Source organism: Haliaeetus albicilla, chromosome W, assembly GCF_947461875.1.
Source record: "Haliaeetus albicilla chromosome W, bHalAlb1.1, whole genome shotgun sequence".
NCBI lineage: Eukaryota > Metazoa > Chordata > Aves > Accipitriformes > Accipitridae > Haliaeetus > Haliaeetus albicilla.
This window is the reverse complement of record NC_091515.1, coordinates 13,935,987-13,958,309: the sequence shown is the minus strand read 5'-3', so window position 1 is coordinate 13,958,309 and position 22,323 is coordinate 13,935,987. Positions and strand designations below refer to the sequence as shown.

Here is a 22,323-nt window from a genome sequence, read left to right as displayed (position 1 = left end):
ACAGGACCAGATGTTAAAAATGTGCTCTACACTGCAGCTGGGGAGAATGGCCCTACCTGGAGCCTCTGGCAGAAAGCACCTGGAGAGACCCGAGGCCGACCCCTGGGGTTTTGGAGTCGGGGATATCGAGGATCCGAAGCTCGCTATACTCCAACTGAAAAAGAGATATTGGCAGCATATGAAGGAGTTTGAGCTGCCTCAGAAGTGGTTGGTACTGAAACACAGCAGTTCTTAGCACCCCAACTGCCAGTGCTGGGCTGGATGTTCAAAGGGAAAGTTTCCTCTACACATCACGCGACTGATGCCACGTGGAGTAAGTGGATTGCACTGATCACACAACGGGCTCGCATAGGAAACCCTAGTCACCCAGGAATTTTAGAAGTGATCACGGACTGGCCAGAAGGCAAAGATTTTGGAATGTCGCCAGAGGAGGAGGTGACACGGGCTGAAGAGGCCCCGCTGTATAATAAACTGCCAGAAAATGAGAGGCAATATGCCCTGTTCACTGATGGGTCCTGTCGCATCGTGGGAAAACATCGGAGGTGGAAGGCTGCTGTATGGAGTCCTACACGACTAGTTGCAGAAACTGCTGAAGGAGAAGGTGAATCGAGTCAGTTTGCAGAGGTGAAAGCCATCCAGCTAGCATTAGATATTGCTGAAAGAGAAAAGTGGCCAGTGCTCTATCTCTATACTGACTCATGGATGGTGGCAAATGCCCTATGGGGGTGGCTACAGCAATGGAAGAAGGACAACTGGCAACGCAGAGGTAAACCCATTTGGGCTGCCGCACTGTGGCAAGATATCGCTGTTCGGATAGAGAAGCTAGTGGTAAAAGTACGTCACGTAGATGCTCATGTACCCAAGAGTCGGGCCACTGAAGAACATCAAAACAATCAGCAGGCAGATCAGGCCGCCAAGATTGAAGTGTCTCAGGTGGACCTGGACTGGCAACGTAGGGGTGAGCTATTTATGGCTCGGTGGGCCCATGATACCTCAGGCCATCAGGGGAGAGATGCAACATATAGATGGGCTCGAGATCGAGGGGTGGACTTGACCATGGACACTATCGCACAGGTCATCCACGAATGTGAAACATGTGCTGCAATTAAGCAAGCCAAGCGGCAAAAACCCCTGTCGCATGGGGGGCGATGGCTGAAATATAAACAGTGGGAGGCCTGGCAGATTGACTATATCACACTCCCACGAACACGCCAAGGCAAGTGCCATGTGCTTACAATGGTGGAAGCAACCACTGGATGGCTGGAAACATACCCTGTGTCCCATGCCACTGCCCAGAACACTATCCTGGGCCTTGAAGAGAAAATTTTATGGCAACACGGCACCCCAGAAAGAATCGAGTCGGACAACGGGACTCACTTCTGAAACAACCTCGTAGACACCTGGGCCAAAGAACATGGCATTGAGTGGGTATATCACATCCCTTATCACGCACCAGCCTCCGGAAAAATCGAACGATACAACGGACTGCTGAAAACTACATTGAGAGCGATGGGGGGTGGGACTTTCAAACATCGGGATACACATGTAACAAAAGCCACCTGGTTAATTAATACTAGAGGATCCGCCAATCGGGCTGGCCCCGCCCAACCAAGACTTCCACATACTGTAGAAGGGGATAAAGTCCCTGTAGTGCGCATGAGGAGTATGTTAGGGAAGACAGTCTGGGTTAGTCCTCCCTCAAGCAGAGGCAAACCCATTCAAGGGGTTGTTTTTGCTCAGGGACCTGGGTACACCTGGTGGGTGATGCAGAAGGATGGGGAAGTTCGATGTGTACCTCAGGGAGATTTGATTTTGGGAGAGAATAGCCAGTGAATTGGGCTGTGTGATACCTAACTGCTAAATACCCTGCCAATGCATGTCATTGTATCTATAGTGTCTATATGCCATATCAAGGGTATTACTGTAAGAATTACCCAAATGACTGCGGGATGGACTTTGAAACTGAGCCAAGTACAACAGCGATAGAACTTGAACTGACACCCAGCAATTTCCTCAAGATCAACATCTTCGACCTGCAGACCAAGGGCGTGAGTTGCACCAAATGTACTAGCCACAAGTTCCAGAGGCAGCATACAACAACCCAACATCTCACACCATCTCTCTTATCCTGAAGAACTGTTACAACAGATGGAGCCCCAAAGTCATGGACTAAATAAAATCGATGGACACATTAAAGGGATAGCCCATAGGCTAAAGGAATACCATTTGCGTGTGTGTGTGTGTGTGTGTGTGTGCGGGGGGGGGGGCGAGTCCATATACTTATATATATAAAGACAAGGAAAGTGGTAGTGGTTGATTGGAAAATGTAAGATCTGGGCATGATGTAGATGGTATAGAATAAGGGGTGGATAATGTCCTGGGTTCAGCTGGGATAGAGTTAATTTTTACAGGAACCTGGGAGGTGGGGGCATAGCCGGGGCAGCTGACCTGAACTAGCCAAGGAGCTATTCCATACCATGTGACATCATGCTCAGTATATAAATGGGGAGCGGGGGGGGGGGTCTCTACTTTCGGTGGGGGAAGTGGCGGAGCGTCGGGTCCTGGGTGGTGAGCAGTTGCACTGTGCATCACTCTTTTTGCATACTCTTTCATTAGTACCGTTGTTGTTGTTGCAATTTCTTTGTGTTGTTCCAGTAAACTGCCTTTATCTCAACCCTCGAGGTTCCAGTTTTGTTTTTTTTTTCTCTCCTCCGTCTTCCCCCCTATCCCACCGGAGGGGGGTGGGAGGAGTGAGCGAGCGGCCGCGTGGTCCTTTGTTACCGGCTGGGCTGAAACCACGACACCATGGTGTCCCATGTCCCCACAGACCTGGGTGTTCTGTGTCCCCAAAGCCACCCAAACCACAGTGTCCCATGTCCCCATGGACCTGGGTGTCCCCGACGCCACCCAAACCACAGTGTCCCATGTCCCTGCAGACCTGGGTGTCCCGTGTCCCTGACACCACCCAAACTATGGTGTCCCGTGTCCCCAGGTGTCCCTAACACAGTCTTCCCCCCCCAACTTTGCAGCCAACCTGCACCCTACCCTGGCCAAGTTGCAGCTGAGCAGTGTCCGTAAGAACCTGAAGCTGCACATCCTCAGCGTCCTGCAGCACCCATCCTCAGGGGACTTCCAGCCCCAGATCACCACACTCCTCGTCGACCTGGGCACCCAACAGGCCGAGATCGCCCGCAGCGTGCCCAGCCCCTGCAACGCCCGCAACGACCCTGCAATGAGCCTGACACCACCCTCAAGAAGATGATCAGTGAGAGCCAGGCTGTCGCTGTTGTCCCCTCCCTGGTGGCACTATGCACCCTCAGAGGCCTTTCCACCATCCTCTGGGGCATTAAATGCCCCTCAGGGTCCTTCCAGTCCTTCCTGGCGTCCTCCCAGTCCTCTCCTGGTCACACTGGGGGTGAGTAGTGGCACAGCACACCCTCAGGGTCCTCCCAGTGCCCTCCTGGGGACATTGGGGATGGGTGGTGGCATTACAATCCCCCAAGGTCCTCCCAGTGCCGCCCAGGGTCCTCCCAGTCCTTGCTGGGGACGGACAGTGGCACTAGGTACCCTTGGAGTCCTCCCAGTGCCACCCAGGGTCCTCCCAGCATCTCCCAAGGTCCTCCCAGTGCCTTCCTGGGGACAGGCGGTGGCATTAAATGCCCCTCAGGTCCTCCTGGTGCCACCCAGGGTCTTCCTGGTTTCTCCTGGGGATGGGTGGTGGCATTAAATGCCCCTCAGTGTCTTCCCAGTGCCCCTCAGGGTTCTCCCAGTCCCTGGTCACACTGGGGGTGGGTGGTGACATTAAATGCCCCTAAGGTCCTCCTAGTGCCCCTCAGGGTCCTCCCAGTGCTCTCCTGGGGACGGGTGGTGGCATTAAACACCCCCCCCAAGTCCTCCTAGTCCTCTCCCGGGGTCTTCCCAGTGCTCTCCTGGGGACTGGTGGTGGCATTAAACACCCCCCCCAAGTCCTCCTAGTCCTCTCCCGGGGTCTTCCCAGTGCTCTCCTGGGGACCATCGGTGGCACAACAGCCCCCCCCGCCCTTCCCCGAGTCCTCCCACTCCCTCTCTGGGGTCCCCACTTCCCAGTGGTGACCAATCAACTCCCCCCCCCATCCTGGCAGAACGCCCCCTGGGCGAGGATGACGAGGACAAAGACCTGGAGCCGACGACGGTGACGGCACCCAAAGCGACCGGCCAGACCAACGTCCCCTCGGACATGGACATCACCACCAAATTCCTGCAGCTGCTTCTCACTCCGGAAAACGTCGCCAACCTGGTCAGGGAACGCGACAACAATGGAGGAGGGGGGGGGAATTTGGCGCTTTGAGGTGTGGGGGGCTCTAACCGAGTGTCCCCCCCATTTTTTACAGGTGCTGATCAGCATGGCGTACCTCCCTAAGGCCATGCCCGCGTCCTTCCAGGCCACCTACACCCCTGTGGAGTCAGCTGGCACCGAGGTGCAGATCAAACACCTCTCCCGGCTTATGGCCACCCAGATGACGGTGGCGGGACTTGGCCCCAGTGAGCGGGGACTGGCGGGCGGGTGCGTATGTCCTCTTTTGTTTTTTTCCTGCCATGGCACAGCAACTTTTTGGGGTGCTCACCCACCTGCCCTTCCTCTTTTGTCGTGGATGAGCAGAACATGCCTCGCTCGAAAGGGAGATTTATTGAAGTACAGTAAGAATTTGAGGGAGTTGGGTGGAATTTAACAACGTTTAACAGAGATTTGGCAAGGTTTGATGGAGAGGTTCGCCTTATTAATTACTGCACGGAAGAAACGCGATGGAAAACTTAAGAGTCGGGTCAGAATTAAGTAGTTGGCTGCTAGTCAGTAGTATATGAAAGAGAGATTTATTGAGGTACAGTAAGAATTTGAGAGAATTGGGTGGAATTTAATGACGTTTTGTTGAGGATTTCTTGGCTGGGCAAGGGCATGTGAGCAATCCAGCCTTTAGCTGGGAACGAAGCATAAGTTTACAAAGTGCTGAAGCGGACAAGGACGCTGTGTCCTTGTACGCTGGGAAAAGGAAGATAAGAAGAGCCTGACAAACAACTCCTGGATGCCGAAGAATGAGTTAACTAACCGCTGGACACCTCGTGAAGAAGCTTGAACAGCCAATAGAGGATAAGATAGCGCCACGTGAAACGGGGTATTGTACCAATTAGAGTATTGTATAAGGCGCGTGCATAAGCGCATAAGGTATATAACTGTGCTAAAAGTTCTAGTAAATGGGCTTCACTTGATCACATTGGTCTGTGTGTGATGTCCCCTGTGGATCCTCCGCGGCAATTGGCGCCCAATGTGGGGTCCTCAGATCAGCACTTTATCGTCTCTATGAGAATTTCTGGTGCAACTGAACCGACAAGGGAGCGGAGAAGCCGGCCGAAACTATTCCTGCTGCCCCGGCAGGATGGCATGAGCTTCAGCTAAGCTGGGAAGACGAGGAGGCGCGCGCAAGTGAATAGAAGCTTGAATCTCGCCCTGATCAGGTGAGCGGTCGGAGAAGGAGATGGGGTTGGACAAAGAGCAGGAAGCGGTCCTAAAACTCCTTCGATATTTTCTCTCTGAGAGAGGACTGAAATGCGATAATTCTGTGATAAAGGGGTTGCTTTTATGGGCTTGGAAGAGAGAACTTATTCCGAGTATAAATGTCGCATTTGAAGAAGCGACCTGGGATAATATAGGCAAGGTGCTGTGGGACGCTATTAGCGGCTGGGGGGATAAGGCAAAGGAGGCAAACAAATACGCAGAGCACTAGAAGGTAATTCGAGACGTGCTGCAGGCAATGAGGGCGGACCGGCAGGCAGCCGCCGCTGTCTGCGCGGCGGTGACCCCTTCTGCTGCCTCCACGGCTGCCGCGTCAGCCTATCCCGCTGCAGTTAGGGGGACATTCTCTACACAGCTATCTCTACCCCCCCGAGCATCCATTTCTGCTAATGCTAAGACGCCTGCACAGACACAGCCTTTGCCTATACCCAGCCAGGTCGCTGGCGCCGAAGATATCCCCCTGCCTGTTACTCCGCGAGAAGCGGAGGAATTAGGGGGGGCCGATTGTCGCCTGGCAGGTCCGGAGCCGACAGACTCGGAGGTGGTGAACCAGTTACAAAAACTGACAGTACGGTCAGAAGAACCAAAAGTGAGGGGGAGATATTCATCCTCCCGAAAGGATGAGCCGAGAAGGCAAGAGAACGAAGATTTTGGCCGTATGCCAGCCCCGCTTTCTCCCACCACCCCCCCGCCCTCCCTCCCCCCTCCCCTCCGTCCGCCCGCCGCGGCGTGTGTCAGCCGGCCACGGAGCGGCCGCCGCCAGCGCCCCCGCCCCCGCCGGCCCCCGGGCAGCACCGTCCGCGCCCCCGCCACCGCCCTTTCATCCATCCCGCCTCTCGAAGCCAAAGCCATCCGCGCCCGCGATAGACGCGGAGCCGCCTGTAATAGCCACTGCAGACGAGAGGGAGAGGCATTGGAGGGGAGTAATTGTAGGGTTCGGCGTTCGGAAGATCTCGCGATGTCACGGAAAGTTAGAGGGTTAGTCGCAGCCTTATGATGTGTCTGTAATCCCGCCTACCCTTGTTAGTATAAAAGGAATTGACTGCGCAATAAAAGGCGGAAGTTGGCGCTCACACTGTGTGTGTTATCTGTCTCTTTCCCTGGTCTGGGCCGACCAGTGATCGAATCGCGGCACCTTGATATGTGGCGAACGCTACAAGTAATAAAAAATGCCCTTGTGGAAGGGACTATGATCCAAGCATTCCCAGTTGTTGTACAAAATAATGGACAAAAAAGATGGGAGGTGTTTGACTGGAAAGTCCTTGATAAATTAAGGACTGCTGTGAGTCAGTACGGAATCCACTTATTGATAAAGCCAGTAAGAAACCCTCGGTCAAGTGTTTTAATTGTGGTAAACTTGGACACATTAAGAGCCAATGTAGAGTTTCTGCTAACAAAAAGACGGTGCAACAGTTGTAAGAAAGATAACCATACCACCCAAGAATGCAGAAAGAAGGGAAACTTTACACCGAGCATGAAGGCCCCTCGCACGACAACACAAATGCAAGGGGTTTGGGCTGCCAGCCCTCAGGCAGCCTCGCAACCACCAGATCCGCCACTGCAGGAAGCTCCGGAGTGGACGTGGAAACCGCAGTAGACATTACGTTGGTGGATGCAGGAGTCCACTTGGTGGATAGCAACATAAAGGGACCATTGGGGTTTGGGCTTAGTGCATTTTTAATGGGGCGATCTTCAACAGCTCTAAAAGGAATTCTGGTAGTCCCAGGGCTTATTGATGCAGATTTTTGTGGGACTGTGAAAATTATGATTCATGTTTTAATCCCTCCTGTTTCTATTCCTAAAGGTACCAGAATAGCACAATTAGTTCCATTCAGGTCGTGTGTTCTGAACCCAGGTGAAGTACAACGTGGAGATGGTGGATTCGGCTCCACAGGGGAACCGCAGGTATATTTTGCCATGGACATAACAAAAGGTAAACCAGAAAAGGTAGTGCAATTGGAAGGGCCTGACAGAGTTATCATCAAGAAACCAATGACAATCGATACAGGAGCTGATGTTACGATTATTTCACGATATATTTGGCCTCCATCATGGCCATTGATCAATCCAAATTTTGGTATTGCAGGGATAGGGGGCACACAAGCCACCTTAGTAAGTCAGCTACCGATTACATTTGTGTTCCCCGACGGTGAGCACGTTATGACACATCCGTATGTCATGACTACCCCAACTGAATTGCTTGGCCTCATAGGCCATGATTTATTGAGCCAAATGAAGACAATGTTAGTGACCCATCCTTTTTAGGAGCGGTCACTGAGGGGCAGCCAATCCTGAAAATTAGCTGGAAAACAGATGAGCCTCTTTGGATTGATCAGTAGCCGCTAAATTCTGAAAGGCTGCTAAAAATACAAGAGTTAGTTGAGGACCAATTGAGAGCGGGACATGTTGTTCCTTCTACTAGTCCATGGAATACACCAATATTTACCATTCCCAAGAAAAGTGGGAAATGGAGACTGTTACATGATCTCAGAGCTGTGAATGCGGTGATGCACAGTATGGGAGCCCTGCAGCCAGCTTTGCCGTCTCCAGTTATGCTTCCAGAAGAATGGGATTTGTTAATTATAGATCTAAAGGATTGTTTTTCACCATTCCCTTGCACCCAGATGATGCTGAACGGTTCACCTTTTCGGTACCATCGATTAACAAGGCAGAGCTCTATAAGAGATACCATTGGGTCGTGTTACCGCAAGGAATGCGCAATTCCCCCACGATGTGTCAGGTGTATGTGGCCTGGGCATTAGAGCCTGTAAGAAAGCAGTTTCCTCAGTTAATCATTTATCATTATATGGATGACATTTTGATAGCAGGAAGGAACTTGCCACAGGATGAAATTTTAACTCAATTGCAGGACACCTTAAGCCATCGCGGAGTAATAATCACTCCTGAAAAGGTGCAAAAGGCAGCACCTTGGAAGTATTTGGGGTGGCACATAGATGCTAGCAATGTTAAACCTCAGAAGGTTCAAATAACATCAGAAATTTCAATGGTGCATGATGTCCAGAAGCTTGTGGGAGATATCCAGTGGGTGCGGAATCTTTGCGGTATCACTAATGACGATATGGCCCCTTTGGTAGAACTCCTGGGTACGAGCGCACGCGCAGACGAGAAACGGGAAATGACAGAACAGAAAAGAGCCTTTGAATATATATCAAAGAAAATTGCGTTTAGCTTTGCATCCAGATGCAATGAGGATTTACCGATCATGTTGATGATCATTAATACAGGGGACTCTCAGAGACAACACCCTTATGTGGTAATTTGTCAGTGGGACACAAAGCGCTCAGATCCCTTGAGAATTCTGGAATGGGTCTTCTTAGCCATGTGACCGGACAAATCTATTGTAACCCGATTGGAATTATTTGCACAACTGATCATTAGGGGAAGAACGAGGATTGTAGAGATTGCAGGGACGGAACCAGAAATGTTGCTAATACCTCTGGTAAAATGGTATTTGGAATGGGGAATTCGGCATTCTGTAGCGTTACAAGTGTCATTAGCGGGGTTTGGAGGTACGATAAGTAATCAATATCCAAAGCATAAGTTGTGGTCACTATTGGAACAGTAAACTTTTGAGCAAAAACCATGGAGGTCGGAAACACCTGTACACGGGGTAACAGTGTTTACTGATGCTGGGAAAAAGACAGGTACGGCCGCCTGTACGTGGAAAGATGCTAACGATCAGTAGTGTGAGCATGTTGAAAAGGGACAGCCTGGGGATTCTTTACAGATGTTAGAATTAAAAGCGGTGATTTGAGCACTGCAGCATTGGGCTAAGGAGCCGCTGAATATCGTATCCGATTCTCTTTATGTAGTCGGGGTGGTACAAAGGATGGAAAGAGCAATGGTAAAGGAGGTCACAAACAAAAGATTGGGCATGTTGGTTTTGTCATTACTACGCTGCTTGAACTCTCGGAGTGTAGAGTATTTTATAACACATATAAGAAGTCATCAAAAGCTACCAGGTTTGTCAGAGGGAAATGAAAGAGCTGACCAATTGGTTGCAGCGGCATGGGAGCCTCCTCCAGGGAATCGTTTTCAACAAGCACGGCAATCACATGCATTCTTGCACCAACCTGCTAGGATGTTAGCAAAGCAATTTGACTTACCACTCACTGATGCCCAAGGCATCGTTAAAGCATGCCCCGATTGTCAAAAGGAGGGGCTGGGCTTGGGCTGTGGGGTTAACCCACAAGGTCTCTTGCCATTGCAGTTGTGGCAAATGGATGTCACCCATGTCATGTGGTTTGGTGCAAAGCATTATGTGCATGTGTGTATTGATACCTATTCTGCTGCCATGTGGGCCATGGCACAAACTGGAGAAAAGGCCTTACATGTTGAACGACATCTTCACGCTTCTTTTGCAGTGCTGGGTGTGCCTAAAGAAATTAAGACGGACAACGGCCCGGCTTATGGTCCTACACAATTTGCTCGATTTTGTAATTTGTGGGGAATTCACCATGGTACGGGCATTCCACATCTTCCCACAGGACAGGCTATTGTCAAACGGGCCAACCAGACCCTAAAGAGCATGCTGCAAAGACAAAAGGGGGGAACCCAGGGCTTACTTCCAGAGGAATGATTGGCCAAAGCCTTATTTGTGCTAAATTATCTTAGATTGACAGGTGATCACAAAGACCCACCAATGGTAGTGCATCATGCTCTTTTACAGGCGGAAAGGACGCAACAAAGTACAGGAATCATGGTAATGTATAAGGACCCAGAGTCCAGGCAATGGTGTGGACCTGCAGAAGTAAAGCTTACTGGGAGAGGGTATATGTGTTTGCTTACAGATCGAGGCATTCGCTGGATCCCAGCCAAGTGGGTCAAGCCATGGCTTCGCACTGATGCTGGGTCCGGAATCGTCCCAATGGCAACTGGCACGGTACCGGCGGGGGCTGGAGCCACTGATCCGACAGATTCCGACTAATAGAGTATTACACTTTAGAGGACTAGCGGACATTGAGTCCTTAAGAGAGGTTTTTGGCTAAGGCATTATAAGGAAGTATATGATTTATTGCTTGTAGAAGACTTAGGACAGCGTGCTTTATTGTATATAGAACTTGCATTAGGTAAGAAGTGTGTTAAGCATCATTTGGTTAAACATAGTGTGATTACGGGAAGACAGTGTGGGGTAAACGTAAAAGTTAGCTAAAGCCAAAATTAGGGGTAAGGTCATGGTTTTAGTTAAGAATCTAGAAACAGGACAATGGGAAGGTCCATTTCCATTAATAACCTGGGGGCGAGATTATGCTTGTGTTTCCACAGATACAGGCCCACAACGGACTCCCGCTCGATTTGTACGACCATCATCATCTGGAGCATCATAGATGGTGCGGCAATATGAATACCACCTCAGCCAAAAACTAACGTATAGGTCACCTTGGCTAACATAACAGGTCAAGATTCTCTGTGCATTGTAACCGCATCACAAAGCCCATGAGCCAATAGACAGGATGGCTATGACTCGTGCAGCGCGCCTGGCCAGCGAGCGCATGCGTCATAGGTTGCAACTGAGGCGGATTTTGGCACCCGCTGGCCACGTGTGCTGAAACCCGTTCCTCTGCAAATGTATAAATACCGGGATTTTCCGAAGAGCATCGGGCTGGTGTACGGTGAGGCCATCGTTGCCTCTGTGGGAACGCCCACGGAAAGCTGGCACCTACCGATTGCTGGGCTGAGTTCGCGGAGCAAGACGGCACAAGAATGTATGGATGGTTCATCTTCCTCATAGTCCTCATGGTCTGGGTCATTAGGGGTAACGGGTTGGCTTAAAGAGTTATGGGCATTGTTGTAGTTATTGTGATTTTAGCTATTGTAATAATTTTACCTTGTTCAGCTTATTGAGAAAAATGGCATCCCAAGTTATTAAGCAAGCCTGGATTGCTCAAAAACAAAAAGGGGGATTTGTTGAGGATTTCTTGGCTGGGCGAGGGCATGTGAGCAATCCAGCCTTTAGCTGGGAACGAAGCATAAGTTTACAAAGTGCTGGAGCAGACAAGGCCGCTGTGTCCTTGTACGCTGGGAAAAAGGAAGATAAGAAGAGCCTGACAAACAACTCCTGGATGCCAAAGAATGAGATAAGTAACCACTGGACACCTCGTGAAGAAGCTTGAACAGCCAATAGAGGATAAGATAGTGCCATGTGAAACGGGGTATTGTACCAATTAGAGTATTGTATAAGGCGCGTGCATAAGCGCATAAGGTATATAACTGTGCTAAAAGTTCTAGTAAATGGGCTTCACTTGATCACATTGGTCTGTGTGTGATGTCCCCTGTGGATCCTCCACGGCAACGTTTAATGATTGTTTGGCAAGGCTTGTTACGTTTGATGGCGAGGTTCGCCTTATTAATTACCACATGGAAGAAACACACGATGGAAAACTGAGTTAAGAGTCGAGTTAGAATTTAGTAGTTGGCTGCTAGTTAGTAGTATAGACAAGATAATCTTTGGTTTAGCTCTGGTATCTTGTTTTTTATTTTGGTTATCTTGCATTTTTGGGTTTCGAAACCACCTTTTGAAATATTTTTTGACACCTTTGACACACGAGCCGGGAGTTTTCCAGCTCGCAAGTTCACCCCGAGGCCAGGAAGTTGTTCCTTAACCCGAACCAACGTACGGCGAGGAGTCAATATCCCTCACATCATTTCAGGCGTGGAGCAGACAAAACACCTGAAGGAGGAACCGAAGGAGGAGAAGGCAGCCAAGCCAGAGAGTGTGGTGATCAAGCAGCAGCTGTCAGTGCTGTCCCAGGGCCAGGCCATCTCGGTGTTGGGTGCCCAAGGTTTGGCCGCCAACCTGCTAGAGGAGGAAGCCCCCCCAAACCAAACGTTGCCCTGAGCCCATCATCCTGGCCATGCAGCCCTGGTGAGACCCCCCCACACTCACCGCCCCCGCAGGGGAGCACCCATGGGTGCTGACAGACCCTTTCTCCCCCCATCCCCAACCCTTTTCCTCCTCCAAGGCTGGCGGGCACTGGTGGCCATAAGAAGGTTTTCCGTCTGGCCGATGTCCTCAAGCCGCTGAGCGACACACAGATGGAGAAGCTGAAGTTGAGCGCCATCAAACGCATCCTGCATGCCGAGTGCACCGTCGCCTGCAGTGGGGCCACCCAGGTACACCTGGCATCCCCCCCCCCGGCTTTGGGGAGATATCCGGTCCCCCCAAAACCTCACCCAGACCCTCTTGCTTCCCCCGGCAGGCTCGCGTGAAGATCTTGGCCTCACTGGTGATGCAGTTCAAGGTGCCACTGAAGAGTGAGGTGCTGGCCTTCATCCTCGATGACATCCGTGGCCGCTTGGACCTGGCTTTCGCCTGGCTTTTCCAGGAGTACAACGCCTATCTGAGCCGATTCCCCGCCAGCAACCTGGAACGCTATGACAAGTGTCTCATTGGGCTCCTCGCTGGTCTCCAGGAGAAGCCCGACCAGAAGGACGGGTAGGAACGGTGCCGCCGGGGATGGGATGGTGCCACCAGCTGCTTCACCAGGCTCCGGAGAGCCGGTACAGCAAGAACTGCAGCTCTTGGGCCATAAGCATTCCTCCAGATGGTCCCCAGGGTTGCCCACCTGTGTCCCTCATCCCGATGACATCCCCCCCCCTCCCGATGACGTCCATTTCCCAGCAGGATTTTCACCAAAGTGGTGCTGGAGGCACTGCTGATCACCAAGAGCGCGCTGGAAGTCATCCGTAAATACTGCGAGGATGGGGTTGGGAACCTGTGAGGGTTGGGGACACAGGGACAAGCCCCAGTGTCCCTCACCACCATTGCCCCCCCCCACCCCTGTGGGAGCAGCTCAGAACACCTGGCATTTGTTTTCAAGAGTGACCGTTAGAATTTGTTGTGCTGCATGTTTGCCAAGCCTTTGAAGAACTAGTTTCACAAGGTCAGGTCAGAGGATGGCCTTGTGTAGGCCTGGGAAGATGTGGCTGAAGACAGTCACTAGTATGTCTATGGAATGTTTTTATCTTTAACTGTTCTGAGGACTGGCAAACATCCCAGCTGGGCCAGATATGCCCTCCTGTGTTAGTAGTATTGGCTGTATGCTGTTAGTACTTTCTAGATCTTTGTTGAAACATATATAAATTGGATTCTTTTGTGAAATAAAGGGAATCTTGCACAGAAAGCTTGAGCGCTTGATTGAGTCACCGCAACCCCAGTAGAGCCGGACCTACCTAGGCATGTCCATGCTGCGTGACCTCATCTTCAAGCGGCCGTTGCAGCAATTCCAGTACCTCCACATCCTGATGGACCTCAGCTCCCACGAGAAGGACAAGGTATGGGCGTGGGGCTTGGTGCCCCAGGGGAGGGGACACCCCCGTCCCTGTGCTGGTGACACGCAGCCGCCCCCCCCCGTAGTTACACCAGCAGGCCCTTCTCTTCATCAGGTGCATGTACGAGAAGGACCAACTGTGGGAGTACATGGAGAAGTTCGCCCTCAGCTACCTGCAGCTCTTGGTGCACCCCAACCCACCCTCTGTCCTCTTCGGGGCCGACAAAGATGGGTGAGTTTTGGGGAGGGGGGTGGCACCCGTCGGTCCCTGGGGCTCCAGTGACATCGTGCGTGACGCAGAGGTGGCGGCGCCATGGACGGAGGAGACCATCAAGCAATGCCTCTACCTCTACCTGGCGTTGCTGCCCCACAACCACAAGCTCATCCGTGAGTTGGCTTCTGTCTACATCGAGGCCATCGCCGACATCAAGCGTACCGTCCTGCGGGTCATCGAGCAGCCGGTGAGGCTCGCGGCGGACAGGGGTGGCGTTGAGGGGACACGGGACAGTGGACGCGGTGGCCTGGTGACACCAGTGGTGGCTCTCCTGTAGATCCGTGGGATGGGGATGAATTCGCCCGAGCTGCTGCTGCTGGTGGAAAACTGTCCCAAGGGAGCCGAGACACTGGTGACATGCTGCCTGCACAGCCTGATGGACAAAGATAGGGGATGGAGGGGATGCGGTGGGGTGGCATGTGCCTGGCAGTGATGTGCCACCTCCTCCTGGCAGTGCCTCCCTCGCCTGAGCTGGTGAAGAGGGTCCGCGACCTCTATCACAAGAGGCTGCCGGACATGAGGTTCCTCAGCCCCGTCCTCAATGGGCTGGAGAAGGTCAGAGCGTCCCCTCCTCCCCTTGTGTCCCCTCCCCTGATGTCCCCCCGCTGCTGTTTTGGGTGCAGAAAGAGGTGATCCAGGCGCTGCCCAAACTCATCAAGCTCAACCCCATCGTGGTCAAGGAGGTCTTCAACCGTCTGCTGGGGATGCAGCACAGTAGGGGATGGGGACAGCCCCAGGACATGTGGCAGCCCCGGGGTTGGACACAGAGCTTGGCACCTCCCTGGGGACAGTGCCAGTGCCTGCTGTGGGGACGTGGGACCTCCTGGGGGTGGGACATGGGACCTGCCTGGGGCGGGACACCATGGGACATCCCTGGGGACAGTGCCAGTGCCCACTGTGGGGACATGGGACCTTCTGGAGGTGGAACATGGGACCTCCTAGGGGTGGGACATAGGACATCCTCATGGTGGGACACCACGGGACATCCCTGGGGACAGTGCCAGTGCCCGCTGTGGGGACATGGGGCCATCCTGGGGTGGGACGATGGAACATGGCACCTCCCTGGGAAGAGCTGCAGGAACACAAGGTGACCCTAGGGACAAGCCCTCACCTCTGGGGCCACCACAGGACAGGCCACCGGCCCTGCCACCTGAACCCCATCCCCACCCCGACCACCCGAGGGCCAAGGCCACCTGGTAATGTCCCCTCGCAGGTGACAGTGCCTCAGCTGTGTCCCCACTGAACCCAGGAGAGCTGCTCATCGCCCTGCACAACATCAACTCCTCCAAGCGTGACATGAAGTCCATCATCAAGGGTACGATGCGGACAAAGGGGGGGGTTGGGGACACGGCAAAGGGGAGGTGACACATTTGTCCCTTTTTGGTGCAGCCACCAACCCGTGCTTCGCCGAGTGGAACATGTACACCTTGGAGGTGCTGGCAGTGGTGATGCAGCAGCTGATGGAGCAGAACCCATTGCCCATGTTGTTGATGCGAACCGTCATCCAGGCCCTCACCATGTACCCCCACCTGGGTGGCTTCATCATGAACATCCCCTCCCGGCTCATCATGAAGCAGGTCTGTCTGTCTGTCCGGTTATCTGTCTGTCTGGGTGTTGCCACCTAGAGGGGGGTTGGTGGTCCTGGGGTTGGGTCGTTGGGGGTGAGGGGTTGTTCTGGTTCTGGGGGTAGGAGGTTGGGTGGTTGGTTATGGAGGGGGGGTGGGTTTGGTTATGCTGTCTGTCTGTCCTGTCCTGCTGTTCCTGGGTGTCTGTCCTGTCCAGCCATCTCTGGGTGTCTTGGAGTGGGTGTCTGTCCCTCTGTGTCCTGGTTTCAGCTGGGATGTAGTTAACTGTCTTCCTAGTAGCTGGTACAGTGCTGTGTTTTGAGTTCAGTATGTGAAGAATGTTGATAACACTGATGTTTTCAGTTGTTGCTCAGTAGTGTTTAGACTATAGTCAAGGATTTTTCAGCTTCTCATGCCCAGCCAGGGCACCTGACCCAAACTGGCCAACAGTGTATTCCATACCATGTGACGTCCCATCTAGTTTAGGAACTGGGAAGTGGGGGGGCAGGGATTCGCCGCTCGGGGACTGGCTGGGTGTTGATCAGTGGGTGGTGAGCAATTGCCCTGCGCATCATTTGTACATTTCAATCCTTTTATTACTACTGTTGTCATTTTATTAGTGTTATCATTATCATTATTAGTTTCTTCTTTTCTGTTCTATTAAATCATTCTTATCTCAACCCAGGAGTTTTACTTCTTTTCCTGATTTTCTCCCCCATCCCACTGGATGGGGGGGAGTGAGTGAGCGGCTGTGTGGTGCTTAGTTGCTGGCTGGGGTTAAACCACGACACTCTGGGTGTCTGCCTGTCCTGTCCTACTGTTCCTGGGTGTCTGTCTGTCCTGTCCCTGGGTGTCTCAGTGGGTGTCTGTCCCTGTGGGTGTCTGTCTGTCCTGTCCCGCTGTCCCTGGGTGTCTCAGAGTGGGTGTCTGTCCCTCGGAGTGGGTGTCTGTCCCTCTAGGTGTCTGTCTGTCCATCCCATCCTGCTGTCCCTGGGTGTCCCAGCCTGGTTGCCTGTCCCTCCTCTCCCTCTGTCCCTGGGTGTCCATCCGTCCTGTCCCACTGTCCCTGAGTGTCTGTCCCTCCTGTCCCTCCATCCCTTGGTGTCCCCACGTGTCTGTCCCCATGTCCCCCCACCCTCCATCCCCGGGTGCTCACAGACAACTGCTCCTCCCCCCTGCCCCCCCGAGGGGACCCCCCAGGCCCCCCCCAGGTGTGGAAGTACCCCAAAGTCTGGGAAGGTTTCATCAAGTGTTGCCAGCGCACGAAGCCCCAGTCCTTCCAGGTGGTGCTGCAGCTGCCCCCCCCTAGTTGGCCACCATCTTCGACAAGTGCCCCGAACTATGCGAGCCTCTCAGCCACATCTGGGCCCTCACCCCCCACCAGGTGACACCACCCCAGGGTGGGTGGGGGAGATACAACACCCCCCAGCATGCACTGGGGTGGGGGTTAGTGTAACCCCCCAGTGAGGAGGACACACCCCACACGCTTGGTGTGACTCCCAGCATGCCTGGGGGGTGTTGGTGTGACTCCCAGCATGCACGGGGGGGGGTTGCCTTTGTGTCGTGTCCCCCCCCCCCCCCCGCCCCACTGACCCTGGGCCCCACCCCCCCCAGCAAGCCCACATCCTGCTCTCCATCATGGCCACCCTGGAGCCCTCTACCCACCATGAGCCTGACTCCCGGGAGGGGCCACCCGGAGAGGTGAGGGCGCAGACTGGGGGGGGGAGTGTCAGGGTGCCCCCAGTCCATACCCCCAGCCTCAGGGCCTCCCCCTCACCCTCTCTGTTGTGTTGTCGTTGTTGTCCCCCCGACCCCCAGGAGAAGCCCCCGAAGCGGCTGAGCGAGGAGGAGGCAAAGGGGAAGGCTATGCCCTCAGCCCCAGGGGGGGGTCCTAGCATGGGGCCCCCCCTCCGAGGCACCCTCCGACCTGGGAGGGGCCGACCTCGAGCCCCACCCCCCATCTTCATCATCAGCGTTCCCGAGGATGAGGAGAGCTCGGGGGGGGGCTGTGTCCCCCCCGATGCCACCCTTGACACCCCTATGGCCCCCCCCAAGGTATGCAGCCCCCCCCCAGCACACTGTGTGCCCCCTCTTGGGGGGGCGGGCCATCTCTAACTACCCCCTTTTTCTCTCCAGGACCCCCCCACTGGCACAGAGCCCCCCCCAGCGGTGCCACCCCCAGTTGAGGCAGCCCCCAGCAGCCCCCCCCCTTCTCGGAGCTGCCCCCCCCCCGGGCACCCAGAGCCCCGAAGTGCCCCCTGGGGGGCCCCCGATCCTCCCCCAGGGCCGGCAGAGGGCTGGGGGGGGGAGCTGGGGGGGGGGAGGTGGGGGGGGATGCCTCCCCCTACCCCCTGGGGTGCTGTGCTTAATAAAGGTGTGGGAACAGCTCTGGGGCTGTGTCTGCTTGAGGGGGGGAACCCTGGACACACACACACCCCGGGGATGGGCCACCTCCTGCCCCCTCCTCCCGGCACCCAGAGGCTCTCGCGGTGCCCTGCAGGGAGTGCAGTCACAGTCTATGGGTGGGCGTGGACTGGGCGGGTAGGGGCGGGGCATGAGTGGTGGCTGAGCGCTGGGGGCGCGCCCGGGGCGGAGCTTCACTGCCTCGGGGGCGGGGCTTGAGTGGCGGCCGAGATCTTGGGGGCGGAGCCTGGTCCCCAAGGGGTGGTACCGAGGGGCCGTGGCTACGCGTGACTCAGCGCGTTGCCATGACAGCGGCGGCAGCGGGCGGGGGTATTTCCGGTGGGCGGGGGGTATTTCCGGTGGGTGGTGACGCCCTTCCGGTGGGAAGATGGCGGCGGTGGTCTCGGGGGCGGGCGAGGGCCTCGCGGCGCTCCCGGCTCAGCCCCTGGAGCTCAAGAGCCAGTTCCGCACCCGTGAAGGCTCCTACCGGCTGCTGGGCCCCGAGTCCCGGCCCCGCGCCGGCCCCGCCGCCGGCCCCGGGCCTTCCCCGCCCACCGCCGGACCGGGCCCAGCCGCCGCCGCCGCCGCCCCGGGCCCGGCCGCACTGCCGCCGGTGCGATTGTCCATGGTGCGGTTGGCTCTGCCGCCCGCTGAGGAACCGGGGGGCCCGGCGGAGCGCAGCCGTGTTTGCTTCAATTTGGGTCGAGAGCTTTATTTCTACGGCGGGGTCGGCTCCGGTGGTCGCGGCAGCCGTCGGGTAACGGGGGAACAGGGGCCTTGGGGTGGGGGACACACACCGGGGAGCCGGACCTGGGGGAGGAGGAAGCCGGTCGCTAACGGGGATGCTGGGGACAGCGGGGCTGGCAGGGGGCCAGTGGGTGCCCATGGGTGATGGTGACAGCGGGGCCATTAAAGGGGACAACGTAGGGCTGGTACTGGGGGTTGGGTCTAGCGAGCGGGGATGGGGACACCGGGGCCGGTAACGGTGACCCCAGGCTCCCCAGGAGTCACTGGCTAATGGGGACGGTGACACCAGGGCCAGTAACGGTGACCCAGGATGCACAGGAATGGTGGTGACACCGGGGCCCAGCCCACGGGGGTGGTTGGCCCAGGCCAGGCAGCAGTGTGATGGTGACAAGGACCCTCCCGGGAGCAGCAGGGTGGGCACGGAGGTGTGTGTGTGTGTCCTCAGTGACACGTCCCCCCGCGGTGACATCCCCCCCATGGTGACGTCCCTGTCCCCCCTGCAGTCACTGGACCTGCACAAGCCCATTGACAAACGCATTTACAAGGGGACGCAGCCAACCTGCCATGACTTCAACCAGTTCACCGCCGCTGCCGACACCATTGGTCTCCTGGTGGGCTTCTCGGCCGGGCAGGTCCAGTACCTCGACCTTGTTAAGAAGGACACCAGCAAGCTCTTTAATGAGGAGGTGAGCCCCGCCCGTGTTGGGAAGAGGGGGCGCAAAGGGAGCCCACCCCTCCTGCCTCAGGAGCTTCTGCTGCCACCATGCCTACGGTCAGGCACGGGGAGATACTGGAAGGGCCAAGGTTCCCCCCCCCCCCCCCCCGAGAGATGGTGGCTTTACTGGGGTGGCAATCGTTAGGGGTCTGCAATGGCCACGCTGTCGACGAGAGTCAGAGGCTGTGCCGTGACACCGATTCGGGTCCCCAAATGTGCCTATTTGGGTCCCTAAATGAGCTGGTTTTGGTTTTGCCCTCAGCAGCACCCCAGGGTTGTGCCACAGCACTCAGTCGTGTCCCCAAATGTGCCCATTTGTGTCCCTAGATGTGCTGCTTTGGGCTTTGCCCTCAGTGACACCCTGGGGCTGCACCATGACGTGGAATTGGGTCCCCAAATGTGCCACTTCATGTCCCCAAATGCTGTTTCCAGCTTTGCCCTCAGCGAGACACCAGGGCTGCACTGTGACACAGATTCGGGTCCCCAAATGCCCCTTTTTTTGGATTTGCCCTTAGTGACACCCCAGGGTTGTGCCTCAGCCCTCAGTTGTGTCCCCAAACATGCCTGTTCATGTCCCCAAACATGCCACTTTGGGCTTTGCCCTCGGTGACACCCCAGAGTTGTGCCACAGCATGCACTCCTGTCCCCAAACGTGCCGGTTCGAGCTCTGCCCTCAGCGACACTCCAGGGATGCACCGTGCTGCTGATCTGTGTCCCCAAACGTGCCCAGGGGCCCAATCCCACCCTCCTGACCCCCCCCCCCCTTTTTCCCCCTGCCCCATAGCGCCTGATCGACAAGACGAAGGTGACTTTTGTCAAATGGCTGCCGGAGACAGAACGGCTCTTCCTGGCCTCCCACACCAGCGGCCACCTGTACCTGTACGATGCCGAGCAGCCCTGCGGGGCCACGGCCCCCCAGTACAACCTCCTGACGCAAGGCGAGGGCTTCAGCGTCTTTGCCTGTAAGAGCAAGACCCCCCGAAACCCCCTCCTCAAATGGGCAGTGGGTGAGGGGGCCCTTAACGAATTCGCCTTCTCGCCGGATGGGCGTTCGCTGGCCTGTGTCAGCCAGGACGGCTGCCTGCGCGTCTTCCATTTCGACTCCATGCTGCTGCAGGGGATGATGAAGAGTTATTTCGGGGGGTTGCTCTGTGTCTGTTGGAGCCCCGATGGGCGTTACGTGGTGACGGGGGGTGAGGATGACCTGGTGACCGTCTGGTCCTTTGCTGAGGGGCGGGTGGTGGCTCGAGGTCACGGTCACAAGTCTTGGGTCAATGCCGTGGCCTTCGATCCCTTCACTGGGGCGGTCCAGCCCCCTGAGCTGAGTGGGGGCGAGGAGGAGGACGAGCCCCCCAATCCCCTCGTCCGCCGCTCCCCTGCTGTCACCTACCGCTTTGGCTCAGCCGGCCAGGACACCCAGTTCTGCCTGTGGGACCTGACCGAGGATGTCCTCTACCCTCGGCCTCCCCTCTCCCGTGCCCATACCCTCGCTGGATTGGGGGATGCCAGTGTTCCTGTGCCGGGGCTACCCCGCTCACTCTCCCGCTCCAACAGCCTCCCGCAGCCAGCGGGGACAGGCTCAGCCCGTGGCCCCCCACCCGACGTCCCCCCGGCCCTCAGCGTTGGTCGCTTCGCCACGTTGACATTGCAGGAACATAAGGGACCCTCCAGCGCTGAAAAAGAGCACAAACGTTACCACAGTTTGGGTAACATCAGCCGGAGCGGGGAGAAACCTCCTGGTGGTGCCAGGTCCCGGGGACGGCTAGATACGGCCAAGGTGCTGGGGACGGCGCTGTGCCCCCGGATTCATGAGGTGCCGCTGCTGGAACCCCTCGTCTGCAAGAAGATTGCCCATGAACGGTTGACAGTGCTGCTCTTCTTGGAGGATTGTATTGTCACTGCCTGCCAGGAGGGACTCATCTGCACCTGGGCCCGGCCTGGCAAGGCTGTGAGTGTGCTGGGGTGGGGCAGAGAGGGGTTTTGGGGGACACAGAGGAGGACTCGAGGGGTCCTGTTGGCAGCCTGGGGGGTCAAAGAGGGGTTTGGAGGGAGCTGGGGGGGACTCGAGGGGTCCCATCAGCAGCCTGGGGGGTCCTGTTGGCACCCTGAGGGGGCAGAGAGGGGTTTTGGGGGGGCTGGGGGGGGACTCAAGGGGTCCTGTCAGCAGCCTGGAGGGTCCTATTGGCAGCCTGGGGGGGTCAAAGAGGAGTTTTGGGGGGGTCCTGCTGGCAGCCTGAGGGGGGGGGGCTGGGTGGCTACTGGGGTCCTTTTGCCTGCAGGTACCCTCCTCTGCCCCCCCCCCCGGGGTCTCACCTGCCTCTGTGGGGGCTTTGTCCCCACACAGTGCCACATCGCCAGCGGCAGGGGGGTGTCCTAGTGTCCGTGTGTCCCCCCCCACCCCTGGTGACTGCTGTCCCCTTCCCTCGCAGGGACTGTCCTCGCAGAACGGCGGCTCCCCTAGTGGCACCGTGGTATAGCTGTCACCATCACCCGGCGGCATCACCATCACCCATACATACCCCCTGTCACCCGTACATACCCCTGTGGGTGCCACCGTCCTGCTCAAGGACACCGCTTCATCCCCGTACTACTGAGCCCCCCCCCCCCGGGTGGGTGGGCACCCTGTTGTCCCCATGGCCCCCCACTGTCCCCCGGTGGGGCGGTGGCACTGTGGTGCCATGCTGGCGGGGCACCCTGTGCCTTCATCACTTTACATCCCCGCCATGCCATGGGGCCACCGGGCTCTGCCCCTTATTTATACTAAAGAGACTCTTTTTGCA

The 22,323-nt window shown here is 56.0% G+C and overlaps 2 protein-coding genes across 2 annotated transcripts in view; both read left to right on the top strand.

The window, feature by feature from the left end:
* The window catches only part of LOC138683631 (symplekin-like), a 24,677-nt gene extending 6,226 nt beyond the window's left edge, over positions 1 to 18,451 (top strand). Inside the window, 23 exon segments of the mRNA XM_069775626.1 lie at positions 3,030 to 3,218; positions 3,221 to 3,265; positions 4,122 to 4,276; positions 4,371 to 4,521; positions 12,220 to 12,383; positions 12,385 to 12,434; positions 12,532 to 12,682; positions 12,769 to 13,004; positions 13,194 to 13,275; positions 13,730 to 13,843; positions 13,926 to 14,075; positions 14,142 to 14,300; positions 14,391 to 14,520; positions 14,568 to 14,668; positions 14,737 to 14,827; positions 15,327 to 15,428; positions 15,503 to 15,690; positions 16,890 to 16,983; positions 16,986 to 17,062; positions 17,293 to 17,379; positions 17,497 to 17,733; positions 17,815 to 18,002; positions 18,394 to 18,451. Coding sequence (XP_069631727.1) covers positions 3,030 to 3,218; positions 3,221 to 3,265; positions 4,122 to 4,276; positions 4,371 to 4,521; positions 12,220 to 12,383; positions 12,385 to 12,434; positions 12,532 to 12,682; positions 12,769 to 13,004; positions 13,194 to 13,275; positions 13,730 to 13,843; positions 13,926 to 14,075; positions 14,142 to 14,300; positions 14,391 to 14,520; positions 14,568 to 14,668; positions 14,737 to 14,827; positions 15,327 to 15,428; positions 15,503 to 15,690; positions 16,890 to 16,983; positions 16,986 to 17,062; positions 17,293 to 17,379; positions 17,497 to 17,733; positions 17,815 to 18,002; positions 18,394 to 18,451 — 2,999 coding nt within the window.
* LOC138683285 (dystrophia myotonica WD repeat-containing protein-like) lies at positions 18,445 to 22,323 on the top strand. The gene is made up of 4 exons (XM_069774892.1): positions 18,445 to 18,838; positions 19,332 to 19,514; positions 20,328 to 21,491; positions 21,973 to 22,323. The coding sequence occupies exons 1-4, from the start codon at positions 18,470 to 18,472 to the stop codon at positions 22,018 to 22,020; spliced, it is 1,764 nt and encodes a 587-aa protein (XP_069630993.1). The 5' UTR covers positions 18,445 to 18,469; the 3' UTR covers positions 22,021 to 22,323.